At 44.0% G+C, this 23,949-nt stretch overlaps 1 protein-coding gene across 17 annotated transcripts in view; it reads right to left on the reverse strand.

The window, feature by feature from the left end:
• The window catches only part of LOC124462865 (deleted in malignant brain tumors 1 protein-like), a 67,420-nt gene that overhangs the window by 13,197 nt on the left and 30,274 nt on the right, over positions 1–23,949 (reverse strand). For 14 of the 17 annotated variants that reach the window (XM_047014543.1, XM_047014548.1, XM_047014556.1 and 11 more), the window contains 2 exons: positions 859–1,182; positions 46–429 (listed from right to left, as the gene is read on the reverse strand). The exons of 1 other annotated variant lie outside the window; for it this stretch is intronic. In XM_047014543.1, coding sequence (XP_046870499.1) covers positions 46–429; positions 859–1,182 — 708 coding nt within the window. Of the gene's footprint in view, positions 1–45; positions 430–858; positions 1,183–2,744; positions 2,839–3,401; positions 3,465–23,949 lie in introns of those variants that run through there. 2 more of the 17 variants (XM_047014560.1, XM_047014547.1) reach the window with 2 other exon arrangements.

The raw sequence follows: 23,949 nt of genomic DNA on the forward strand, positions 1-23,949 counted from the left end.
CATTGAACAGCCCTGCAGTTGAAACATGGAGGATTTAACACTCACCCTCACAGATGACCCCGGCATCTTCATGGTGTCCACAGTTGTGTGAGCCGAAGCCCTGATGGCTGCAGTTTGTCAGGGAGGACTCTGACCCCGAACACCTGACGTCGTCCAGCCAGATTTGCCCGCTGCCCTGGCCGAAGCTGGCGTGCATCGGAGCAGAAACGGCGCTGCCACAGCCCAGCTGTCTGCACACCACCTGGGCATGGCTCAGACCCCAGATGTCGTCACACACCGTCCCCCACTGGCCCTGGTGGTAGATCTCCACTCTCCCAGAGCAGAAACTGTTTCCCCCGGCCAGACGTAACTCTCCCTCCGCTCCTGAAGGGGTGGTGGGTACCAGGGTGGTGGAGGGAGGAGGGGTGGTGGTGGAGATCCCTCGACTCACTGTGGAAGAAATGTAAACAACACGACTGGTCTAAAACAGCTGAGTGTTATTCAAAATAAAAACAGGGAGAATGATGACCCGTAGATACCAGGTGCTCGTCAATAGTGAAAGAAAGTTCTATGTTTACTGAGAGGCAATGAATGTCAACTATGAACGAAAACATTGCAAATACATACAGTTTAAAATGATTTCAAACCTGTAAAATAAGTCGCACGACAACAATTTGGTTTGACAAACTTGTAGATGTAATAATCCAAGTATTTGTAACTTGTTAAGTAACAAAAAAACTGAATAGAATACAAATACGATCCTGAATATGTTTGAACTCACTGCTTGCTGGTAACTTAGGGTTCATTGGTGAAATGTGTATTTTGTGTGTCAATCATTGAACAGCCCTGCAGTTGAAACATGGAGGATTTAACACTCACCCTCACAGATGACCCCGGCATCTTCATGGTGTCCACAGTTGTGTGAGCCGAAGCCCTGATGGCTGCAGTTTGTCAGGGAGGACTCTGACCCCGAACACCTGACGTCGTCCAGCCAGATTTGCCCGCTGCCCTGGCCGAAGCTGGCGTGCATCGGAGCAGAAACGGCGCTGCCACAGCCCAGCTGTCTGCACACCACCTCAGCATCCTGCAGGTCCCAGATGTCATCACACACCGTCCCCCACTGGTCCTGGTGGTAGATCTCCACTCTCCCGGAGCAGGCAGGGTTGCCAGAGTAACCGTTGACCAATCTCAGCTGAGCACTAGCTACAAAGTACAGACAGCGCCCAGGGAAAGTTGCATTACGATTACATAATTACTAGATTATGTGTGTTCATTTCCTGTTTGCGAGCAACAGTAAAAACTGTTTTAATAGAGCCAACGTGAATAAATTCAATGGTGACGGAAGACTTGCCAGATCAATTGTATGCCGACACATTTTTTGAAAGATTGAATGAAAAATATACAAATCAGCTCATCTTAATTTTTGTGTTTGGGCACGTTTGTAACTGTGCCAACATGTCTAAGTTGATATAAATAATGAAACATCTTTCAACAAGCACACACATGTCATGGGCTCATTGTCTTCAACCCCTGTCCTGCTTTAGTTATGTTTGTGTGTTGTAGTGTTGTGTTTCTCCACTAGGTGTCACCCCTACTCTGCACCTGTGACAGGCGTGTGTGTGTGTGTGTGTGTGTGTGTGTGTGTGTGTCAGTATTAACCCTTTCCAGCCTTGAGTCCAAATTCCTAAAATCCGGTGCTAGAATTGACGGCGAAACGTAATTATTTCCTGAAATAACTCGGGTTACTCCATATGCGGAGCTACGTGGCCACCCTAGAGTGAAGCTTGGCCACCCCTCTGGCCACCCCAAGCTGTCAAATGGTTGGGTAAAAAATAGCGCATTATTTTTGGTAAAGGCCATGGGCGTATCTAGCCCTATTTGGGGGGCTGGAGCCCCCCAAAAGTTTCATTAGCCCCACCCCAAAAAAAATCATCTTTTTTTTTTCTTTCATATTTTAAATCTAAATTTGTTATTCCTAAAACCCACTAGTGGACACTATTAAAAAGGATATTTTTTTTATTCTTCTGGGGGAACATGCCCCCAGACTCCCCTAGTTTTGCTGGGTCACAGGAAAAATTATAGGTTTTATCTAGGGGCTTAGCCCCCCCAAAAGTGGAAACCTAGATATGACCCCGGTAAAGGCTAACAAACTGGCAATTACTTAAAGGCTATGTGAAACGCCTGAAACATACGCATTAGTGATGGGTCGTTCGCGAATGTTGTTGTATGTGTCACTTGTAGGTGAACGTCGGGAGCTGGCTAGCATATCTAAAGAGCCGACTCAATTTTTAATAGATTAATATAGCCTATAAATTATGATTATGATTATGAAATAATGATTTGTAATTGTTGTTAAAATAATTGGTCGTTTCATACAGAGCTGGTATGTAGTCTGTATAAAACGACTGTTAGATTTTAGACCTGTAGTAGACTGTGTGCTAGAAGCCGGGTGCACATTTTACGGTTTTGCTCACGATTTGGCCGTCTGAGACTAATGGTGAGAATCCTAAAAGATTTATTTGATCCTAGGTCAAATCTGTAGTCTTTGAATTTGATATGTTGCCCGACAGCCGATTAATTGCGGTTGCGATCAGATTTTTACACAGATTAAATTCTGGTAGTGAAGTCAATTGGAATTATTGTGTATCATTGTATTTTGTTAAGCTGCCATGCGTACAGTATATGTGATATAAATTGTCCATGATTTTCCTTATCAGACTTGTCAGCAGATAGACATTGTCAGAAACAACATGTTCACATCCTACCTGAAGCATGATGAAGAGCTTGTATGACCAGGAGCAACAACAGACCCTCTGACATCATCATCATGAGAGGCTTCATTCTCCTCAGACAAAAACCCTAAAAATAAAAAATAAACATACACATATGAGCGACATAAGCTCAAGTTAGTTAGTGTGCTTGCTATCAGCAACAATCAAACAATTGCCATGTCACTCACTCATCCTACAGTGTTTGCACTACTTGAAGGGTTTCAAAATGTGCATCTCTTTCCTAAAAACATTGATATTATTTTTTGGAAGGTTCTGTAGCTGTCATTTCAGTATCAGAAAGAGTCCAGCTGCTATTGAAGTTTTGCAAGCAGGTCTCTGGTCCAGCCTTAAATAATACCTGCCTGCCTTAATTATCATTATTAAGCTTATTTCTCTTTACTTAATATTAATGTATTATATTTATATAAATATATATGACAGCATACAAAGGAATTTGTGGTTTAGCTTTAAATGTTAGAATACAGCTAAATTAGAAACAGCACAAAAAGTATAGACAATATGCATGTAACATTTAGAAGATGTAAAGATAGATGTCATTTTTTTAATGTAATGAAGCGGTGTTGCCAATAAAGTCAAGCAAATGCAAACATATGATATTAATGACAATTAAATAGAGATGTTAGTACTTACATCCACTAGAACGTTGATCTGATCTCTGTTCTCTCCTCCTCAGTCAAAGTGAAGACACTGATGATGCCTCAAATGGGCCTTTTTATTCTGTTCTGCACCTGCCTGCTGTCAGCACAGGTAGGCGTGTTCTCTGTCAGGTGGGAAGTGATGAACATACACCTGTTGCTCTCAGGGTTATTCAGAGAATGTGGACCTGAATTCCTTAACAGAATCACAAGGAAAAGATAATACACTGCAAAGTAATAAAGTGCAACGCCGTAGTGATGGAATAAATTACAAATATATTTTTATGGCTTGAATGCTTCTCCTGGGCACCCTACTGCCCCTATTGGCCACCCAGGGTAGCGCAGTCATAACATGAGAGGGACCTTTGACCGTTACGGAGGGACAAAGCAAAACTGATACATTCGATTAATAACTTGATTTGATTTCCTGCTGTTATCAAAATGTGCTATTTTCTTAAATGACCATGAAAGGTAGGAGCCCCCTCAGTATGCGCTCTGATTGGACGACTGCCCTTGGCTAAGATCACCTGAGTTTACTAGGAGGAAGAAAATTCTACACACTAGGAAGTTGTTCTTCCCAACACACACCACATAACTTTTGAAATCTTACTGCATGTCACTCATTTTCAGCAACTGTCAAGTTGTGACTGTTTAATGATATTGTTGACTGACAAGTTCACACAATCAAACAGCGCTAGGGCCTGGAAGTCACGCCATGCACGCTTCAAACCTTTCACCTTTGACGGCAGGGTCACGGTTATAAAGTCACAACCTTTAAAAGATTCCACTGGGTTTCTTTCAAAATCAGATAAACTAAAGGCTGGATTAAAACTCTCGCCCCTCAATATAAAAACACATTAGAAGCAGTCACTTCCCTTGACCAGCTCACAATTCCTTGCCACCAAACCCTATGATGACACCAGCCAAGCAGGTTTCTGTGCAAAGTTAACACTGCATAACTTTCTATTCTTAATGGTGTGGATCAATTACTGTTCTGACAGGTTGACACCAAAAGGGCCTGCCAGTCTGAGTCACGATATGTACACTTGAAGCTTTTCACCAGAGTTTACTACAGGTCATGGAAGCACAGGGCAATTCAGCAACACACTGCACGCAACTAATTGTAACCGGTGTGAACTGGTGAAACTCAGACCTCATGTATCAGGCCACCTGCGTCAATGAAGAGCGAGCTTTTCTTTGGCGTAGCTGGTAGTGGTTGCGCTCGGCAGTCCAGAGGTGGCAGGTTCGACTCCCGATGAGAGCAAACAACGGCCCTGGCGGAGCAAGACCACGTCCGTTGCATACCCGTTACATAATGCTAACAGTACGTAGCATTTTCTGCTGTTGTACACTAAAACATCTTGAGTCACGTGCGAACCAGTGGATAAACACACAGATTTACAACCCTGTATACGCACACTAACCACCCTGTGCACACACACACTTGTTAACCACCGGGTACACACACAAACACACATGAACAACCATGCACACAAACACACTAACAACCTGGTACACACACACACCGACACAAACCCCTATCTGATATGAGTGTCACTCCCATGATTGAATGTGAAAGTTGGCACTTTCACTTTGCACAACAACCTGCTTGGGTAGAGCTGTTCTATTGTTTGGTGGCATGACACAAAAGAATGACCTTTATCCCTTCGCCTACACTGAGAAAAGCTGAATACTTTCACTTTAAAAATAAAAGTAATAGAATTGTTGTACAGTTTTTGCTTGGAGTAGTCTATCTGGGTTTTATCTTTGAGTTGTTATATGGTTTTATCTCAATATTTCATAAAACAGGAAATTATAAGACAAGATGGAAGATGATGCTGACATGTACAGGCAGAGACGAATGCGTATGTCCAGGCAAACATGTTGGTCAGGAAGTTCCACTGCTGTTCTGATGACGTGAAAGTGAGCTTGTTTCGTGCTTACTGCACCCCAATGTATGCAGCCCTTTATGGGGCAGCTACAAAAAGGAAACCCTGCGCAAACTTCAGGTAGCATATAATGACTGTCTGAGGATACTGCTGAAAAAGCCCAGGTGTAGCAGTGCTAGTAAGCTCTTTGTTGACTCAGGGCTAAGCACTTTACAGGCTCTATTGAGGAACCTGATGATTAAGTTTACGTCTCGACTTGATGAGTCACAAAATTGTATTATAATAATGATCACGAGTCCCAGGTGTAGCTCGGTCAGATATCAATCATATCTGTGGAAACATTGGTATGGGTGCCTTTTAAAACTGTCATGAATAAGAGTATGTTTGTATGTGTTTATGTATTTGTTCTGTTTTTTTTCTGTTTTTTTGGTGTATGTCTTGCTATTGGGCCTAGAGCCTGTAATACAGTTTAAAATATACAGCAGGGAAGTATAGAATGTTTATACATGGCTCAACATTTATTGATTACGGACAGACTTTTCTTGTTCGTTATTACCTTACTTACTTTTGTCTTGCCTACAGAACAAAGTAGGCAGCAGTGAGTGAACCTCAGGATGAGAAATTAAGGCCACACTCTAACACCAGCAGAACACATGATCAACACCAGCAGAACACATGATCAACACCAGCAGAACACATGATCAACACCAGCAGGACACATGATCAACACCAGCAGGACACATGATCAACACCAGCAGAACACATGATCAACACCAGCAGAACACATGATCAACACCAGCAGAACACATGATCAACACCAGCCTTGCAGGGCTCTGAGCCAAGCACGCACCTGTAAAACCCCCCTCATGTAAGACTGTCTCATTTACTGTCCTTTTCTGGAACGATCAAGTTATCTGATTTGCTGATACGCCATCCTTCAGTTGTCACAGCTAAGGAGAGGCGGAATGTGTCCATACAATGAGAATTAATTCTGACAGGTTCACATCAAAAGGGCCTGCCAGTCTGCCAGTCACACTATGTAGCTTGAAGCTTTTCACCAGAGTTTACTACAGGTCATGGAAGCACAGGGCAATTCAGCAACACAATGCACGCAACTAATGCTAACAGTACTTTGCATTTTCTGCTGCTGTACATTAAAACATCTTGAGTCACACGTGCGAACCAGCGGATAAACACATTACCAACCCTGTATACACACACACATTACCAACCCTGTATACACACACACATTACCAACCCTGTATACACACACACATTACCAACCCTGTATACACACACACATTACCAACCCTGTATACACACACACATTACCAACCCTGTATACACACACACATTACCAACCCTGTATACACACACACATTACCAACCCTGTATACACACACACATTACCAACCCTGTATACACACACACATTACCAACCCTGTATACACACACACATTACCAACCCTGTATAAACACACACATTACCAACCCTGTATACACACACACATTACCAACCCTGTATAAACACACACATTACCAACCCTGTATAAACACACACATTACCAACCCTGTATAAACACACACATTACCAACCCTGTATAAACACACACATTACCAACCCTGTATAAACACACACATTACCAACCCTGTATACACACACAGCGAGGGACTGGGGGGGAAAAGTGGCCCGGGAGTTACTGTCAGACCAGCCCACTCAGTACACGCGCATTGCCCACTCAATGCATCGCACGTATCGTTCTTTTTCTCCCAGAGCTTTTCAGCTCCACCTTTACGTTTTGGTGCTAATGACTTGCTCTCACTCTCAAAAACAACTTAGTCTGCTAGCGAGTAACGCAAATGTTGAGTAGGCAAGGCAAGTTTATATACTATACGTTATACGTGTTCAAGTTGTGTAATATGGAAAATAGTTGGAGGTACTAGCGATGTCAGAGGGAGGGCCGGTTGGTGATGGAAGTGGGACGGTGTTTTGGACCGTCACAACCCCGTCGGCCCACCGGGGATTCCCCCGGTATCCCCGATGGGCAGTCCGCCCCTGTACACACACTAACAACCCTGTGCACACACACACGTGTTAACCACTGGGTACACACACAAACACACACCAACAACCATGCACAGAAACACACTAACAACCTGGTACACACACACACCGACACACACCCCTGTCTGATGTGAGTGTCACTCCCATGATTGAATGTGAAAGTTGGCACTTTGACTTTGCACAACAACATGCTTGGGCAGAGCTGTTGCATTGTTTGGTGGCATGACACAAAAGAATGACCTTTATCCCTTCGCCTACACTGAGAAAAGCTGAATACTTTCACTTTAAAAATAAAAGTAATAGAATTGCTGTACAGTTTTTCCTTTGAGTTGTTTATATGGGTTTTATCTTTGAGTTGTTATATGGTTTTATCTCAATATTTCATAAAACAGGAAATTATAAGACAAGATGGAAGATGATGCTGACATGTACAGGCAGAGACGAATGTTGTATGTCCAGGCAAACATGTTGGTCAGGAAGTTCCACTGCTGTTCTGATGACGTGAAAGTGAGCTTGTTTCGTGCTTACTGCACCCCAATGTATGCAGCCCCTTTATGGGGCAGCTACAAAAAGGAAACCCTGCGCAAACTTCAGGTAGCATATAATGACTGTCTGAGGATACTGCTGAAAAAGCCCAGGTGTAGCAGTGCTAGTAAGCTCTTTGTTGACTCAGGGCTAAGCACTTTACAGGCTCTATTGAGGAACCTGATGGTTAAGTTTATGTCTCGACTTGATGAGTCACAAAATTGTATTATAATAATGATCACGAGTCCCAGGTGTAGCTCGGTCAGATATCAATCATATCTGTGGAAACATTGGTATGGATGCCTTTTAAAACTGTCATGAATAAGAGTATGTTTGTATGTGTTTATGTATTTGTTCTGTTTTTTTTCTGTTTTTTTGGTGTATGTCTTGCTATTGGGCCTAGAGCCTGTAATACAGTTTAAAATATACAGCAGGGAAGTATAGAATGTTTATACATGGCTCAACATTTATTGATTACGGACAGACTTTTCTTGTTCGTTATTACCTTACTAACTTTTGTCTTGCCTACAGAACAAAGTAGGCAGCAGTGAGTGAACCTCAGGATGAGAAATGAAAGCCACAGTCTAACGCCAGCAGGACACATGATCAACACCAGCAGAACACATGATCAACACCAGCAGAACACATGATCAATACCAGCAGGACACATGATCAACACCAGCAGAACACATGATCAACACCAGCAGAACACATGATCAACACCAGCAGGACACATGATCAACACCAGCAGAACACATGATCAACACCAGCAGGACACATGATCAACACCAGCAGGACACATGATCAACACCAGCAGAACACATGATCAACACCAGCAGAACACATGATCAACACCAGCAGAACACATGATCAACACCAGCAGGACACATGATCAACACCAGCAGAACACATGATCAACACCAGCCTAGCAGGGCTCTGAGCCAAGCACGCACCTGTAGAACCCCCCTCATGTAAGACTGTCTCATTTACTGTCATTTCCTGGAACGATCAAGTTATCTGATTTGCTGATACGCCATCCTTCAGTTGTCACAGCTAAGGAGAGGCGGAATGTGTCCATACAATGAGAATTAATTCTGACAGGTTCACATCAAAAGGGCCTGCCAGTCTGCCAGTCACACTATGTAGCTTGAAGCTTTCACCAGAGTTTACTACAGGTCATGGAAGCACAGGGCAATTCAGCAACACAATGCACGCAACTAATGCTAACAGTACTTTGCATTTTCTGCTGCTGTACATTAAAACATCTTGAGTCACACGTGCGAACCAGCGGATAAACACACACATTACCAACCCTGTATACACACACACATTACCAACCCTGTATACACACACACATTACCAACCCTGTATACACACACACATTACCAACCCTGTATACACACACACATTACCAACCCTGTATACACACACACATTACCAACCCTGTATACACACACACATTACCAACCCTGTATACACACACACATTACCAACCCTGTAAACACACACATTACCAACCCTGTATACACACACACATTACCAACCCTGTATAAACACACACATTACCAACCCTGTATACACACACACATTACCAACCCTGTATAAACACACACATTACCAACCCTGTATACACACACAGCGAGGGACTGGGGGGGAAAAGTGGCCCTGGAGTTACTGTCAGACCAGCCCACTCAGTACACGCGCATTGCCCACTCAATGCATCGCACGTATCGTTCTTTTTCTCCCAGAGCTTTTCAGCTCCACCTTTACGTTTTGGTGCTAATGACTTGCTCTCACTCTCAAAAACAACTTAGTCTGCTAGCGAGTAACGCAAATGTTGAGTAGGCAAGGCAAGTTTATATACTATACGTTATACGTGTTCAAGTTGTGTAATATGGAAAATAGTTGGAGGTACTAGCGATGTCAGAGGGAGGGCCGGTTGGTGATGGAAGTGGGACGGTGTTTTGGACCGTCACAACCCCGTCGGCCCACCGGGGATTCCCCCGGTATCCCCGATGGGCAGTCCGCCCCTGTACACACACTAACAACCCTGTGCACACACACACGTGTTAACCACTGGGTACACACACAAACACACACCAACAACCATGCACAGAAACACACTAACAACCTGGTACACACACACACCGACACACACCCCTGTCTGATGTGAGTGTCACTCCCATGATTGAATGTGAAAGTTGGCACTTTGACTTTGCACAACAACATGCTTGGGTAGAGCTGTTGCATTGTTTGGTGGCATGACACAAAAGAATGACCTTTATCCCTTCGCCTACACACTGAGAAAAGCTGAATACTTTCACTTTAAAAATAAAAGTAATAGAATTGTTGCACAGTTTTTGCTTTGAGTTGTCTATCTGGGTTTTATCTTTGAGTTGTTTAATGTTTTGTCTCAATATATCATAAAACAGGAAATTATATAGCAGGGAAGTAGAGAATGTTTATGCATTGACATTTACATTTAGCGGACATTCCCCCGAATTAAGTAGGGTGAAGTGCCTTGCCCAAGGACACAACCTCATTTGGCAAGTCCGGGAATCAAACCAGCGACCTTCTGATTAATAGCCCAAGTCCCAAACCGCTCAGCCGTCTGACTCCCATTAGGCTCTCAATAGTTATTGATTACAGACAGACTTTTCTTGTTTGTTATTACCTTACTTGCCTTTTGTCTTGCCTAGACTTACATCATATTAGCAACTCTGGGAATCAGTCTAAGTTCCCAAGGTTATTGTCAGCCCAATGACTGAAGCGTTCTGAAATATCTGATACACAATATTTATTAAAAAAGTCACCCAAATATTTCAAAGGTTACACTGTACACAATGTAACATCTCAGTTAACGTTAGACAGGAGAGATTATGTTGTGGTCACCATGGTTATGGCTACATGTTGTTTTCCCAGAAATCAGTTCTTAGGGAGGAGTGACATCATCAGCTCTCTCTAGACTCTGGTCCCTGAAAGGTCAGAGGTCAGACACCAACACATTCTTACTTTAGAGACCTTCACTGTGACATCATCATAATTGACAGATCTGGAGGCGGGGAGTGGGTCGCGTAGCAGTCCTCCAGAACGACCACAAAGCGATCAATCTCTGTCTCTTCAACAGACACGCCCACATGCAGGATGGAGCCCAGGGGCAGAGTGACCGGGCCTGCTGGGTAAGGAGTTGAGTAGCTGGAGTTGGGGAACAGAGACATGGAGGCCCTGGCCTTGGGACCCCTGCCTGACAGTCTGACAAGATAGGATGGAAACAGGAGTCAGCAGTCAAAGTAGTGTGAGTGAGAGAGAGAGAGAGAGAGAGAGAGAGATAGAGAGAGAGAGAGAGAGAGAGAGAGAGAGAGAGAGAGAGAGAGAGAGAGAGAGAGAGAGAGAGAGAAAGAGAAAGAGAGAGAGTGTTTGTTTGTTTTGTGTAAGAGAGGTTGTGTGTGTGTGTCTATGTTGTGTTTGTAAGTGTATCCACCTACTCCAGCATTCTCTAATGCTCTCTAAAGTACATGACGACAACAATGTAATGCTTCCTCCTCAACATAGCATGACAATAACATTGTCCACGAACACCCACACAGGGCGTTAGGAAATACCTAAGAATCAACCCTAACCCTGATTCTAATGAATGGGTTCTTATCGAGGAGGTTTTCGGTTGCGTACCTCATCATGCCACACCTCTTTTCTAATCTGATCCTGCGAGTGTCTCTCATCTCCACCAGCTGTCAAGTCATCTGATTATACGATTGTTTATCTGACAGGTTCACACATCAGACAGGACTACATCCTGCCTAGTAACGCCATGTACGCTGAAAACCCCCATTGGAGGGAGCACAAGTCACGGGTGCACTGATCTAGTGTCTGACACACAGCCAAGCAGATTTCTGTACCAAGTCAACACTGCATTACTTTCATACTCTTAATTCTAAATGGTGTCTTATCACTTCCTGTTCTGGCAGGTTCACATCAAAACAGCGCTTGGGCCTGCCAGCCTGCCAGTCACACTATGTAGCTTGAAGCTTTTCACCCAAGTTTACTAGAGGACACACACACACACACTCACTAACAACTAGTACACAAAGTTCCTCTTCTCTATGTTTTCTTTGCTTTCTTGTTTTTTTTTTAAAGTTATATAGTTTCATCAATAAGAAAAACGTTTAAACTTTATTCATCTTAAATAATCATTGAAAAAAGTTAAGCTTGGGAGAGAATGCTCCATTTACTGGCACATGTACACTGTGGGTGTGTTCTAAATTCCATCATGCTTCTTCCTGACATCACAAAGGGCACCCAATCAGGTTGTGTGATTAGCTGTTGAGCGATTAGGCCTGTCAGTGACTATTTAATGCACTACATACCCACTGTTTGTGCATCGCTGTGGATAAAAGTTTCTGCTAAATGAGTGAATAAATAATTGTAGAAAGATGATTGTGCTTGGAGTGGCCTCTGTCCATGGTGCTGATATGGAGACACAATGTGTGTGTGTGTGGTAGTAGGTATGTGTATGCATGTGTGTGTATGTGTGTTGATGTGTGTTTATGTGTTGTGTGTGTGTTGATGTGTGGCATCAACACGAGGCTCAGATCACCTGAGTTTACTAGGAGGAAGAAAATGCAAAACACACACAAGGAAGTTGTTCTGCCCAACACATACCCCATACCTTTTGAAATCTACCGCATGTCACTCATTTTCAGCATCTGTCAAGTTGTGACTGTTTAATTATATCGTTGACTGACAGGTTCACACAATCAAACAGCTCTGGACCTGGTAGTCACGCCATGTACGCTTAAAACGTTTCACCTTTGAGGGCAGGGTCACGGTTATAAAGTCACAACCTTTAAAAGATTCCACTGGGTTTCATACAAAATCACATAAACTAAAGGCTGGATTAAAAGTCTTGCACCTTAACAAAAAACTAATTTGGAGAAGTCACTTCCCTTGACCAGAAAAAAAGATTTTGTTTTGAACCCCTGTCTGGGATGCCTTCATTGGGGGTTCATTGGGACAGAGTCAGGTGTCTGTCTGGCTTAACTACATGTTTTAGTTGTCCCATTCAAACCATTCAAACCTTAAACACAAGTATGATGCAGAATGCAATTGCCCCTCTTTGAAATCAACACAATGTGATATTTTCTATATATAGATAGATAGATAGATAGATAGATAGATAGATAGATAGATATATTCTTATAAGGATTTCCGGCGCGCCTACGCGATGGCTGCGTCGACAAGAGCTCCGCAAAAACCCAGTTTCCACTTCTCGGAGTGCGAGCTCGGACTGCAGCTGGCCCTTTGCTGTTTCGCCGTTCTGTTTACCCGCTAGACGGAGAAAGAAGAAACGTGGCCGGCGTGCTGGAGTCCTTGTTCGAACTCGGAAACGATGCTTCAAACCTGCTCTTCCAACCATCTTACTAGCTAACGTTCAGTCCATCGACAACAAATGGATGAACTTAACGCTCGTGTCAAATTCCAACGGGACATCAGGAACTGCTGTGTACTGGCGTTCGTTGAGACCTGGCTGTCTCCGGAGATCTCCGACGCAGCGGTTACCCCGTCGGGATTCACCATATACCGCCAGGACAGAACAGCTGACTCAGGTATCCACTTCCTGTTCTCCAGATTCCCTCTGTTCTCTGCCATCAATAGTTCAAGTTCAAGTTCAAGTCTCAAGTCTTTTATTTGTCAGGTGCACAGAGCAACACAAGGTTAGACTGGGCACTGAAATTCTTAAGACAAGACAACGCAAGCACTTGGCATAACATAACATATAAGTACACAGAACAAATTTACATCTATGCTGAGCTTAGATAAGTGAACTTCCTAAATATACAGATAGCAATAAATAAACGACTATACTAACCCTAACACTAAAACTTCCTAAATTACAGATAAAATAAATAGTACGCTATACTAACCCTAATACACAAAAAAAAAAAAAAACCTGTTACAACCCTATAAACTAATCTAACCTAAATGGAGTACAGTGCAGTAGTGCAAATTTACAGATCAGTGACTTTGTCAATGACCAAACAGGAGCCAGGTGGCGAGGTACAGTAGTGCAATGTTACTGAAAGAGCAACCAGTAGCTGAAAGTGACAGTGTATAAGTGACTAGTGTGCAGTAAAAATGTCCATATCAGTGTCCATTGAGAAGCCTGATGACCCTTGGGTAGAAACTGTTGTCCAGTCTGCGTGTGCGCGACCGGATGCTGCGGTAACGCCTGCCAGAAGGCAACGGGGTAAAGAGACTGAAGGATGGGTGGGAACAGTCTCTTAGAATCCTGCTGGCTTTCCTAAGGCAACGTGTGTGGTAGGTGTCCTGTAGGGCTGGGAGCTTCCTGCCGATGATGAACTCAGCAGAACGGACCACACTTCGTAGGGCCTTGCGGTCCCGGTCTGTGCAGCTCCCATACCACACTGTGATACAACCAGTCAGAATGCTTTCTATAGTGCATCTGTAAAAGTTAGTAAGGATGACTGAGTCCATACCAAACTTCTTCAGTCTCCTCAGGAAGAAGAGGCGCTTACGGGCCGTTTTGACCACTTTGTCCGTGTGAACAGACCAGGTGAGGTCATTGCTGATGTTCACCCCGAGGAACTTGAAGCAGCTGACCTTCTCCACTTCCGATCCATTGATGAATAGGGGTGCATGCTCCTCCTCCTGCCGCCTCCTAAAGTCCACAATCATCTCCTTGGTCTTGCTGATGTTAAGAGAGAGGTTGTTGTCCTGACACCATGATGTCAGGGTGTCAACCTCCTCTCTGTAGGCTGACTCGTCACTGTCAGAGATGAGGCCCACGATGGTTGTGTCGTCAGCAAACTTAACGAGGAGGTTGGAGCTGTGCGTAGCCGCACAGTCGTGGGTGAACAAGGAGAACAGGAGAGGGCTGAGCACACAGCCCTGGGGGGTGCCTGTGTTGGTGATCAGTACAGATGAAGTGCGGTCACCGATTCTCACCACCTGTGGCCTCCCCGTCAGGAAGTGGAAGATCCACTTGCAGAGGGAGGTGCTTAGTCCCAGGTCCACAAGCTTGGAGACCAGTCTGGAGGGGATGATGGTGTTGAATGCAGAGCTGTAGTCAATGAACAGCATCCTCACATATGTATTCCCCTTGTCCAGGTGGGAGAGAGCGGTGTGCATGGTCAGAGCGATGGCATCGTCTGTAGACCTATTGGACCGGTATGCAAACTGCATAGGGTCCAGTGTGGGGGGCAGCGAGGAGCAGATGAATGATTTGACTAGCCGCTCGAAGCACTTCATGATGATAGAGGTCAGTGCTATTGGGCGATAGTCATTCAGACATGTGACCTTGGTGTTCTTGGGCACAGGGATGATGGTGGTCCTCTTGAAGCAGGTGGGGAGTACAGACAGGTTAAGGGAGAGGTTGAAGATGTCACTGAAGACCCCTGCCAGCTGGTCAGCGCAGCCCCTAAGGGCCCTACCTGATATGCCGTCTGGGCCAGGTGCCTTGCGAGGGTTGATCTTCTTAAAGCATAACCTCACCTCAGCTACAGTTAGTGTAGGCACACCACTGACAACTTAATGTCCAGAAGTGTCTGCCGGTCGTACTGAATGAACGACAATATAACATTGACAAAACAAGTAACGAACACTAAAAAGACTAACAAAAAGCTGGGTTTTTGCGGAGCTCTTGTCGACGCAGCCATCGCGTAGGCGCGCCGGATCTAGTCTACTAGAGTTAAAGGGAGAGGATCCTCGAATCTAAAGCCTCTATTAATGCAAACACTTGACGAGCAAGTTTTCATGCCAAGAGAATTATACATTTACTCGCACATGTACAATCAAACTGTGGGTGTGTTCTAAATTCCATCATACTTCATTCCTGACACCACAAAGGGCACCCAATCAGGTTGTGTGATTAGCTGTCTGAGTGATTAGGCCTGTGAGTGACTACTGACTGTATGTGTGTACTGTATGTGTGTGTACATGTTCATGTGTGTGTGTTGATGTGTGTTTATGTGTTGTGTGTGTGTTGATGTGTGGCATCAACACGAGGCTCAGATCACCTGAGTTTACTAGGAGGAAGAAAATGCTAAACACACACACACAAGGAAGTTGTTTAGCCCTGCACACACCCCATACCTTTTGAAATCTTACCACATGTCACTCATTTTCAGCAACTGTCAAGTTGTGACTGTTTAATTATATCGTTGACTGACAAGTTCACACAATCAAACAGCTCTGGACCTGGTAGTCACGGCATGCACGCTTCAAACCTTTCACCTTTAAGGACAGGGTCACTGTTATAAAGTCACAACCTTTAAAAGATTCCACATGGTTTCTTACAAAATCAAATAAACTAAAGGCTGGATTAAAAGTCTTGCCCCTCAACAAAAAACGAATTTGAAGAAGTCACTTCCCTTGACCAGAAAAAAAGATTTTGTTTACACTCCTGTCTGGGATGCTTTCATTGGGGGTTCATTGGGACAGAGTCAGGTGTCTGTCTGGCTTAACTACATGTTTTAGTTGTCCCATTCAAACCATTCAAACCTTAAACACAAGTAAGATACAGAATGCAATTGCCCCTCTTTGAAATCACCACAATGTGATCTTGATGGCACAGAACAGAGGGAATCTATAAAACAGGTGAACAGGAAGTGGATACGTTTAGGTCAGGTAGTCCAGGTGAACAGGAAGGGGATACCTGCAGGTCAGGCAGGACAGGTGAACAGGAAGGGGATACCTGTAGGTCAGGCAGGACAGGTGAACAGGAAGTGAATACCTGTAGGTCAGGCAGGACAGGTGAACAGGAAGGGGATACCTGTAGGTCAGGCAGGACAGGTGAACAGGAAGTGAATACCTGTAGGTCAGGCAGGACAGGTGAACAGGAAGGGGATACCTGTAGGTCAGGCAGGACAGGTGAACAGGAAGGGGATACCTGTAGGTCAGGCAGGACAGGTGAACAGGAAGAGGATACCTGTAGGTCAGGCAGGACAGGTGAACAGGAAGGGGATACCTGTAGGTCAGGCAGGACAGGTGAACAGGAAGGGGATACTGACTACTGACTGTCCAGGTCATCATTATTCACTGCACTATATACCCACTGTTTGTGCGTCGCTGTGGAAAAGTTTCTGCTAAATGAGTAAATGCATAACTGTAGAAAAATGACCGTGCTTGGAGTGGCCTCTGTCCATGGTGCTGATATGGAGACACAACGTGTGTATGTGTGTAAGTGTGTATGTGTTTGTGTGTATATGTATGCATATGTGTGTACTGTATGTTTGTGTGTACATGTGTTTGTGTGCATGTGTGTGTGTGTGTTGATGTGTGTATATGTGTTGTTTGTGTGTTGATGTGTTGCATTAACACGAGGCTCAGATCACCTGAGTTTACTAGGAGGAAGAAAATGCAAAACACACACAAGGAAGTTGTTCTGCCCAACACACACCCCATACCTTTTAAAATCTTACCGCATGTCACTCATTTTCAGCAACTGTCAAGTTGTGACTGTTTAATTATATTGTTGACTGACAGTTTCACACAATCAAACAGCTCTGGACCTGGTAGTCACGCCATGCACGCTTAAAACCTTTCACCTTTGAGGGCAGGGTCACATTTATAAAGTCACAACCTTTAAAAGATTCCACTGGGTTTCTTTCAAAATCACATCAACTAAAGACTGGATTAAAAGTCTTGCCCCTCAACAAAAGTTCAAGTTCAAGTCTTTTATCTGTCAGGTACACAGAACAACACAAGGTTAGACTGGGCACTGAAATTCTTAAGACAAGAAAACGCAAACACCTGGCATAACATAACATATAAGTACACAGAACATAATTTACATCTATGCTGAGCTTAAGTAATGGAAACTTCCTAAATATACAGATAGCAATAAATAATCGACTATGCTAACCCTAATATTAAAACTTCCTAAATATACAGATAACAATAAATAATACACTATACTAATTCTAAATGCATATAATACCTATTAGAACCCTATAACCTATTCTAACCTAGGTGGAGTACAGTACAATAGTGCAAAATTGTAGATCAGTGACTATGTCAATGACCATACAGGAGCCTGATGGCGAAGTACAGTGAGGTACAGTAGTGCAGTGTTACTGATAGTGCAACCAGTAGCTGAAAGTGACAGTGTATAAGTGACTAGTGTGCAGTGAATCAATGTCCATATCAGTGTCCATTCAGAAGCCTGATGGCCCTTGGGTAGACACTGTTGTCCAGTCTGCGTGTGCGCGACCGGATGCTGCGGTATCGCCTGCCCGAAGGCAACGGGGTAAAGAGACTGAAGGATGGGTGGTAACAGTCTCTTAGAATCCTGCCAGCTTTCCTGAGGCAACATGTGTGGTAGGTGTCCTGTAGGGCTGGGAGCTTCCTGCCGATGATGAACTCAGCAGAACGGACCACACTTCGTAAGACCTTGCGGTCCCTGTCTGTGCAGCTCCCATACCACACTGTAATACAACGAGTCAGAATGCTCTCTATAGTGCATCTGTAAAAGTTTATGAGGATGACTGAGTCCATACCAAACTTCTTCAGTCTCCTCAGGAAGAAGAGGCGCTTACGGGCCGCTTTGACCACCTTGTCCATGTGAACAGACCAGTTGAGGTCATTGCTGATGTTGACCCCGAGGAACTTGAAGCAGCTGACCATCTCCACTTCAGAATCCGTTGATCGAGTAGGGGTGCATGCTCCTCCTCCTGCCGCCTCCTGTAGTCCACAATCATCTCCTTGGTCGTGCTGATGTTGAGAGAGAGGTTATTGTCCTGGCACCATGATGTCAGGGTGTCAACCTCCTCTCTGTAGGCTTACTCGTCACTGTCAGAGATGAGGCCCACGATGGTTGTGTCGTCAGCAAGCTTAACAAGGAGGTTGGAGCTGTGCGTTGCCGCACAGTCGTGAGTGAACAAGGAGAACAGGAGAGGGCTGAGCACACAGCCCTGGGGGGTGCCTGTTTTGGTGATCAGTACGGATGAGGTGCGGTCACCGATTCTCACCACCTGTGGCCTCCCTGTCAGGAAGTGGAAGATCCACTTGCAGAGGGAGGAGCTTAGTCCCAGGTCCAAAAGCTTGGAGACCAGTCTAGAGGGGATGACGGTGTTGAATGCTGAGTTGTAGTCAATGAACAGCATCCTCACATTCGTATTCCCTTTGTCCAGGTGGGAGAGAGCAGTGTGCATAGTCAAGATAAAAAACACATTTGAGGAAATCACTTCCCTTGACCAGAAAAAAATATTTTGTTTTAAACCCCTGTCTGGGATGCCTTCATTGGGGGTTCATTGGGACACACTCATGAGTCTTTCTGGCATTACTAAATGTTTTAGTTGTCCCATTAAAACCCATTCAAACCTTAAACACAATTATGATGCAAAATTCAATTGTCGTTCATTGAAATCACCACAATGTGATATTGATGGCACAGAACAGAGGGAATCTGGAAAACAGGAAGTGGATACCTGTAGGTCAGGCAAGACAGGTGAACAGGAAGGGGATACCTGTAGGTCAGGCAGGACAGGTGAACAGGAAGGGGATACCTGTAGGTCAGGCAGGACAGGTGAACAGGATGTAGATACCTGTAGGTCAGGCAGGACAGGTGAACAGGAAGTGGATACCTGTAGGTCAGGCAGGACAGGTGAACAGGAAGTGGATACCTGTAGGTCAGGCAGGACAGGTGAACAGGAAGGGGATACCTGTAGGTCAGGCAGGACAGGTGAACAGGAAGGGGATACCTGTAGGTCAGGCAGGACAGGTGAACAGGATGTAGATACCTGTAGCTCAGGCAGGACAGGTGAACAGGAAGGGGACACCTGTAGGTCAGGCAGGACAGGTGAACAGGATGTGGATACCTGTAGGTCAGGTAGGACAGGTGAACAGGAAGGGGATACCTGTAGGTCAGGCAGGACAGATGAACAGGAAGGGGATACCTGTAGGTCAGGCAGGACAGGTGAACAGGAAGGGGATACCTGTAGGTCAAGTAGGACAGGTGAACAGGAAGGGGATACCTGTAGGTCAGGCAGGACAGGTGAACAGGAAGGGGATACCTGTAGGTCAGGCAGGACAGGTGAACAGGAAGGGGATACCTGTAGGTCAGGCAGGACAGGTGAACAGGAAGGGGATACCTGTAGGTCAGGCAGGTTTCTTTGCTTTCTCTCCAACTGTCTCTGTTATTCAGCATTTTAAAAACACAATCATCAGGTGATAATGTATTTTTTGAAACCTTTTCTTTTTTAAGATAAACAGTCCCATCAATAAGACAAATTTAAAACTGTATTCATTTTATGTAATCCTAAAAAACAGTTAAGCTGGGGAAAAAGTATTTATGAAGCATGTCTACTAGAGTTAAAGGGAGAGGATCCTCGAATCTAAAGCCTCTATTAATGCAAACACTTGACGAGCAAGTTTTCATGCCAAGAGAATTATACATTTACTCGCACATGTACAATCAAACTGTGGGTGTGTTCTAAATTCCATCATACTTCATTCCTGACACCACAAAGGGCACCCAATCAGGTTGTGTGATTAGCTGTCTGAGTGATTAGGCCTGTGAGTGACTACTGACTGTATGTGTGTACTGTATGTGTGTGTACATGTTCATGTGTGTGTGTTGATGTGTGTTTATGTGTTGTGTGTGTGTTGATGTGTGGCATCAACACGAGGCTCAGATCACCTGAGTTTACTAGGAGGAAGAAAATGCTAAACACACACACACAAGGAAGTTGTTTAGCCCTGCACACACCCCATACCTTTTGAAATCTTACCACATGTCACTCATTTTCAGCAACTGTCAAGTTGTGACTGTTTAATTATATTGTTGACTGACAGGTTCACACAATCAAATAGCTCTGGACCTGGTAGTCACGGCATGCACGCTTCAAACCTTTCACCTTTGAGGACAGGGTCACTGTTATAAAGTCACAACCTTTAAAAGATTCCACATGGTTTCTTACAAAATCAAATAAACTAAAGGCTGGATTAAAAGTCTTGCCCCTCAACAAAAAACTAATTTGAAGAAGTCACTTCCCTTGACCAGAAAAAAAGATTTTGTTTTAAACCCCTGTCTGGGATGCCTTCATTGGGGGTTCATTGGGACAGAGTCAGGTGTCTGTCTGGCTTAACTACATGTTTTAGTTGTCCCATTAAAGCCTTTCAAACCTTAAACACAAGTATGATGCAGAATGCAATTGCCCCTCTTTGAAATCACCACAATGTGATCTTGATGGCACAGAACAGAGGGAATCTGGAGAACTGGAAGGGGACACCTGTAGGTCAGGCAGGACAGGTGAACAGGAAGGGGATACCTGTAGGTCAGGCAGGACAGGTGAACAGGAAGGGGATACCTGTAGGTCAGGCAGGACAGGTGAACAGGAAGGGGATACCTGTAGGTCAGGCAGGACAGGTGAACAGGAAGGGGATACCTGTAGGTCAGGCAGGTTTCTTTGCTTTCTCTCCAACTGTCTCTGTTATTCAGCATTTTAAAAACACAATCATCAGGTGATAATGTATTTTTTGAAACCTTTTCTTTTTTAAGATAAACAGTCCCATCAATAAGACAAATTTAAAACTGTATTCATTTTATGTAATCCTAAAAAACAGTTAAGCTGGGGAAAAAGTATTTATGAAGCATGTCTACTAGAGTTAAAGGGAGAGGATCCTCGAATCTAAAGCCTCTATTAATGCAAACACTTGACGAGCAAGTTTTCATGCCAAGAGAATTATACATTTACTCGCACATGTACAATCAAACTGTGGGTGTGTTCTAAATTCCATCATACTTCATTCCTGACACCACAAAGGGCACCCAATCAGGTTGTGTGATTAGCTGTCTGAGTGATTAGGCCTGTGAGTGACTACTGACTGTATGTGTGTACTGTATGTGTGTGTACATGTTCATGTGTGTGTGTTGATGTGTGTTTATGTGTTGTGTGTGTGTTGATGTGTGGCATCAACACGAGGCTCAGATCACCTGAGTTTACTAGGAGGAAGAAAATGCTAAACACACACACACAAGGAAGTTGTTTAGCCCTGCACACACCCCATACCTTTTGAAATCTTACCACATGTCACTCATTTTCAGCAACTGTCAAGTTGTGACTGTTTAATTATATTGTTGACTGACAGGTTCACACAATCAAACAGCTCTGGACCTGGTAGTCACGGCATGCACGCTTCAAACCTTTCACCTTTGAGGACAGGGTCACTGTTATAAAGTCACAACCTTTAAAAGATTCCACATGGTTTCTTACAAAATCAAATAAACTAAAGGCTGGATTAAAAGTCTTGCCCCTCAACAAAAAACTAATTTGAAGAAGTCACTTCCCTTGACCAGAAAAAAAGATTTTGTTTTAAACCCCTGTCTGGGATGCCTTCATTGGGGGTTCATTGGGACAGAGTCAGGTGTCTGTCTGGCTTAACTACATGTTTTAGTTGTCCCATTAAAGCCTTTCAAACCTTAAACACAAGTATGATGCAGAATGCAATTGCCCCTCTTTGAAATCACCACAATGTGATCTTGATGGCACAGAACAGAGGGAATCTGGAGAACTGGAAGGGGACACCTGTAGGTCAGGCAGGACAGGTGAACAGGAAGTGGATACCTGTAGGTCAGGCAGGACAGGTGAACATGTTAATACAGTTGAAAATTTTCAGGGCTTCCAAGATTCCTGGAAAATTTGATTTTGTTGTTGATAGGCTCACAATTCCTAGCCACCAATGACTACGATGACACCATACAAGCAGGTTTCTGTGCCAAGTTAACACTGCATAACTTTCTATTCTTAATGATGTCTATAATGTACTGTTCTTACAGGTTCACATTAAAAGGGCCTGCCAGCCTAAGTCATGATATGTACACTTGAAGCTTTTCACCACAGTTTACTAGAGGTCATGGAAGCACAGGGCAATTCAGCAACAAAATGCAGGCAACAAATGCTAACAGTACTTAGCATTTTCTGCTGTTGTACATTAAAACGTTTGCAGACATCTTGATTTACGTGTGCGAACCAGCGGATACACACAAACACTAACCACGTGATACATACACATTTACATCCCTGTATACACTCACACTAACCATCTGATACACACACACACTAACAACCCTTTGCACACAGATAAACACTTGTGAACCACCGGGTACACACACACACACTCACTAACAACTAGTACACAACGTTCCTCTTCTCCTCTCTGTTTATGTTGTTTTCTTAGTTTTTTTCTTTTCTTTGCTAGTACAATTACACTGTGGGTGTGTTCTAAACTCCATCCTGCTTCATTCCTGACACCACAAAGGGCGCCCAATCAGGTTGTGTGATTAGCTGTCTGAGTGATTAGGCCTGTGAGTGACTACTGACTGTCAAGGTCATCATTATTCACTGCACTATGTACCCTCTGTTTGTGTGTCGCTGTGGAAAAGTTTCTGCTAAATGAGTAAATGCATAATTGTAGAAAGATGACCGTGCTTGTAGTGGCCTCTGTCCATGGTGCTGATTTGGAGACACAACTTGTGTATGTGTGTATATGTATGCATATGTGTGTACTGTATGTTTGTGTGTGTTGATGTGTGTTTATGTGTTGATGTGTGGCATCAACACGAGGCTCAGATCACCTGAGTTTACTAGGAGGAAGAAAATACAAAACACACCCAAGGAAGTTGTTCTGCCCTACATATACCCCATACTTTTGAAATCTACCGCATGTCACTCATTTTCAGCAACTGTCAAGTTGTGACTGTTTAATTAGATTGTTGACTGACAGGTTCACACAATCAAACAGCTCTGGACCTGGTAGTCACACCATATACGCTTAAAACCTTTCACCTTTGAGGACAGGGTCACTGTTATAAAGTCACAACCATTGAAAGATTCCACTGGGTTTCTTTCAAAATCACATAAATTAATGCCTGGATTAAAAGTCTAGCACCTCAACAAAAAACACATTTGAAGAAGTCACTTCCCTTGACCAGAAAAAAAGATTTTGTTTACACCCCCTGTCTGGGATGCCTTCATTGGGACAGAGTCAGGTGTCTGTCTGACATTACTACATGTTTTAATTGTCCCATTAAAGCCATTCAAACCTTA

Source organism: Hypomesus transpacificus, unplaced genomic scaffold (genome assembly GCF_021917145.1).
Source record: "Hypomesus transpacificus isolate Combined female unplaced genomic scaffold, fHypTra1 scaffold_257, whole genome shotgun sequence".
NCBI classification, from domain to species: Eukaryota; Metazoa; Chordata; class Actinopteri; order Osmeriformes; family Osmeridae; genus Hypomesus; species Hypomesus transpacificus.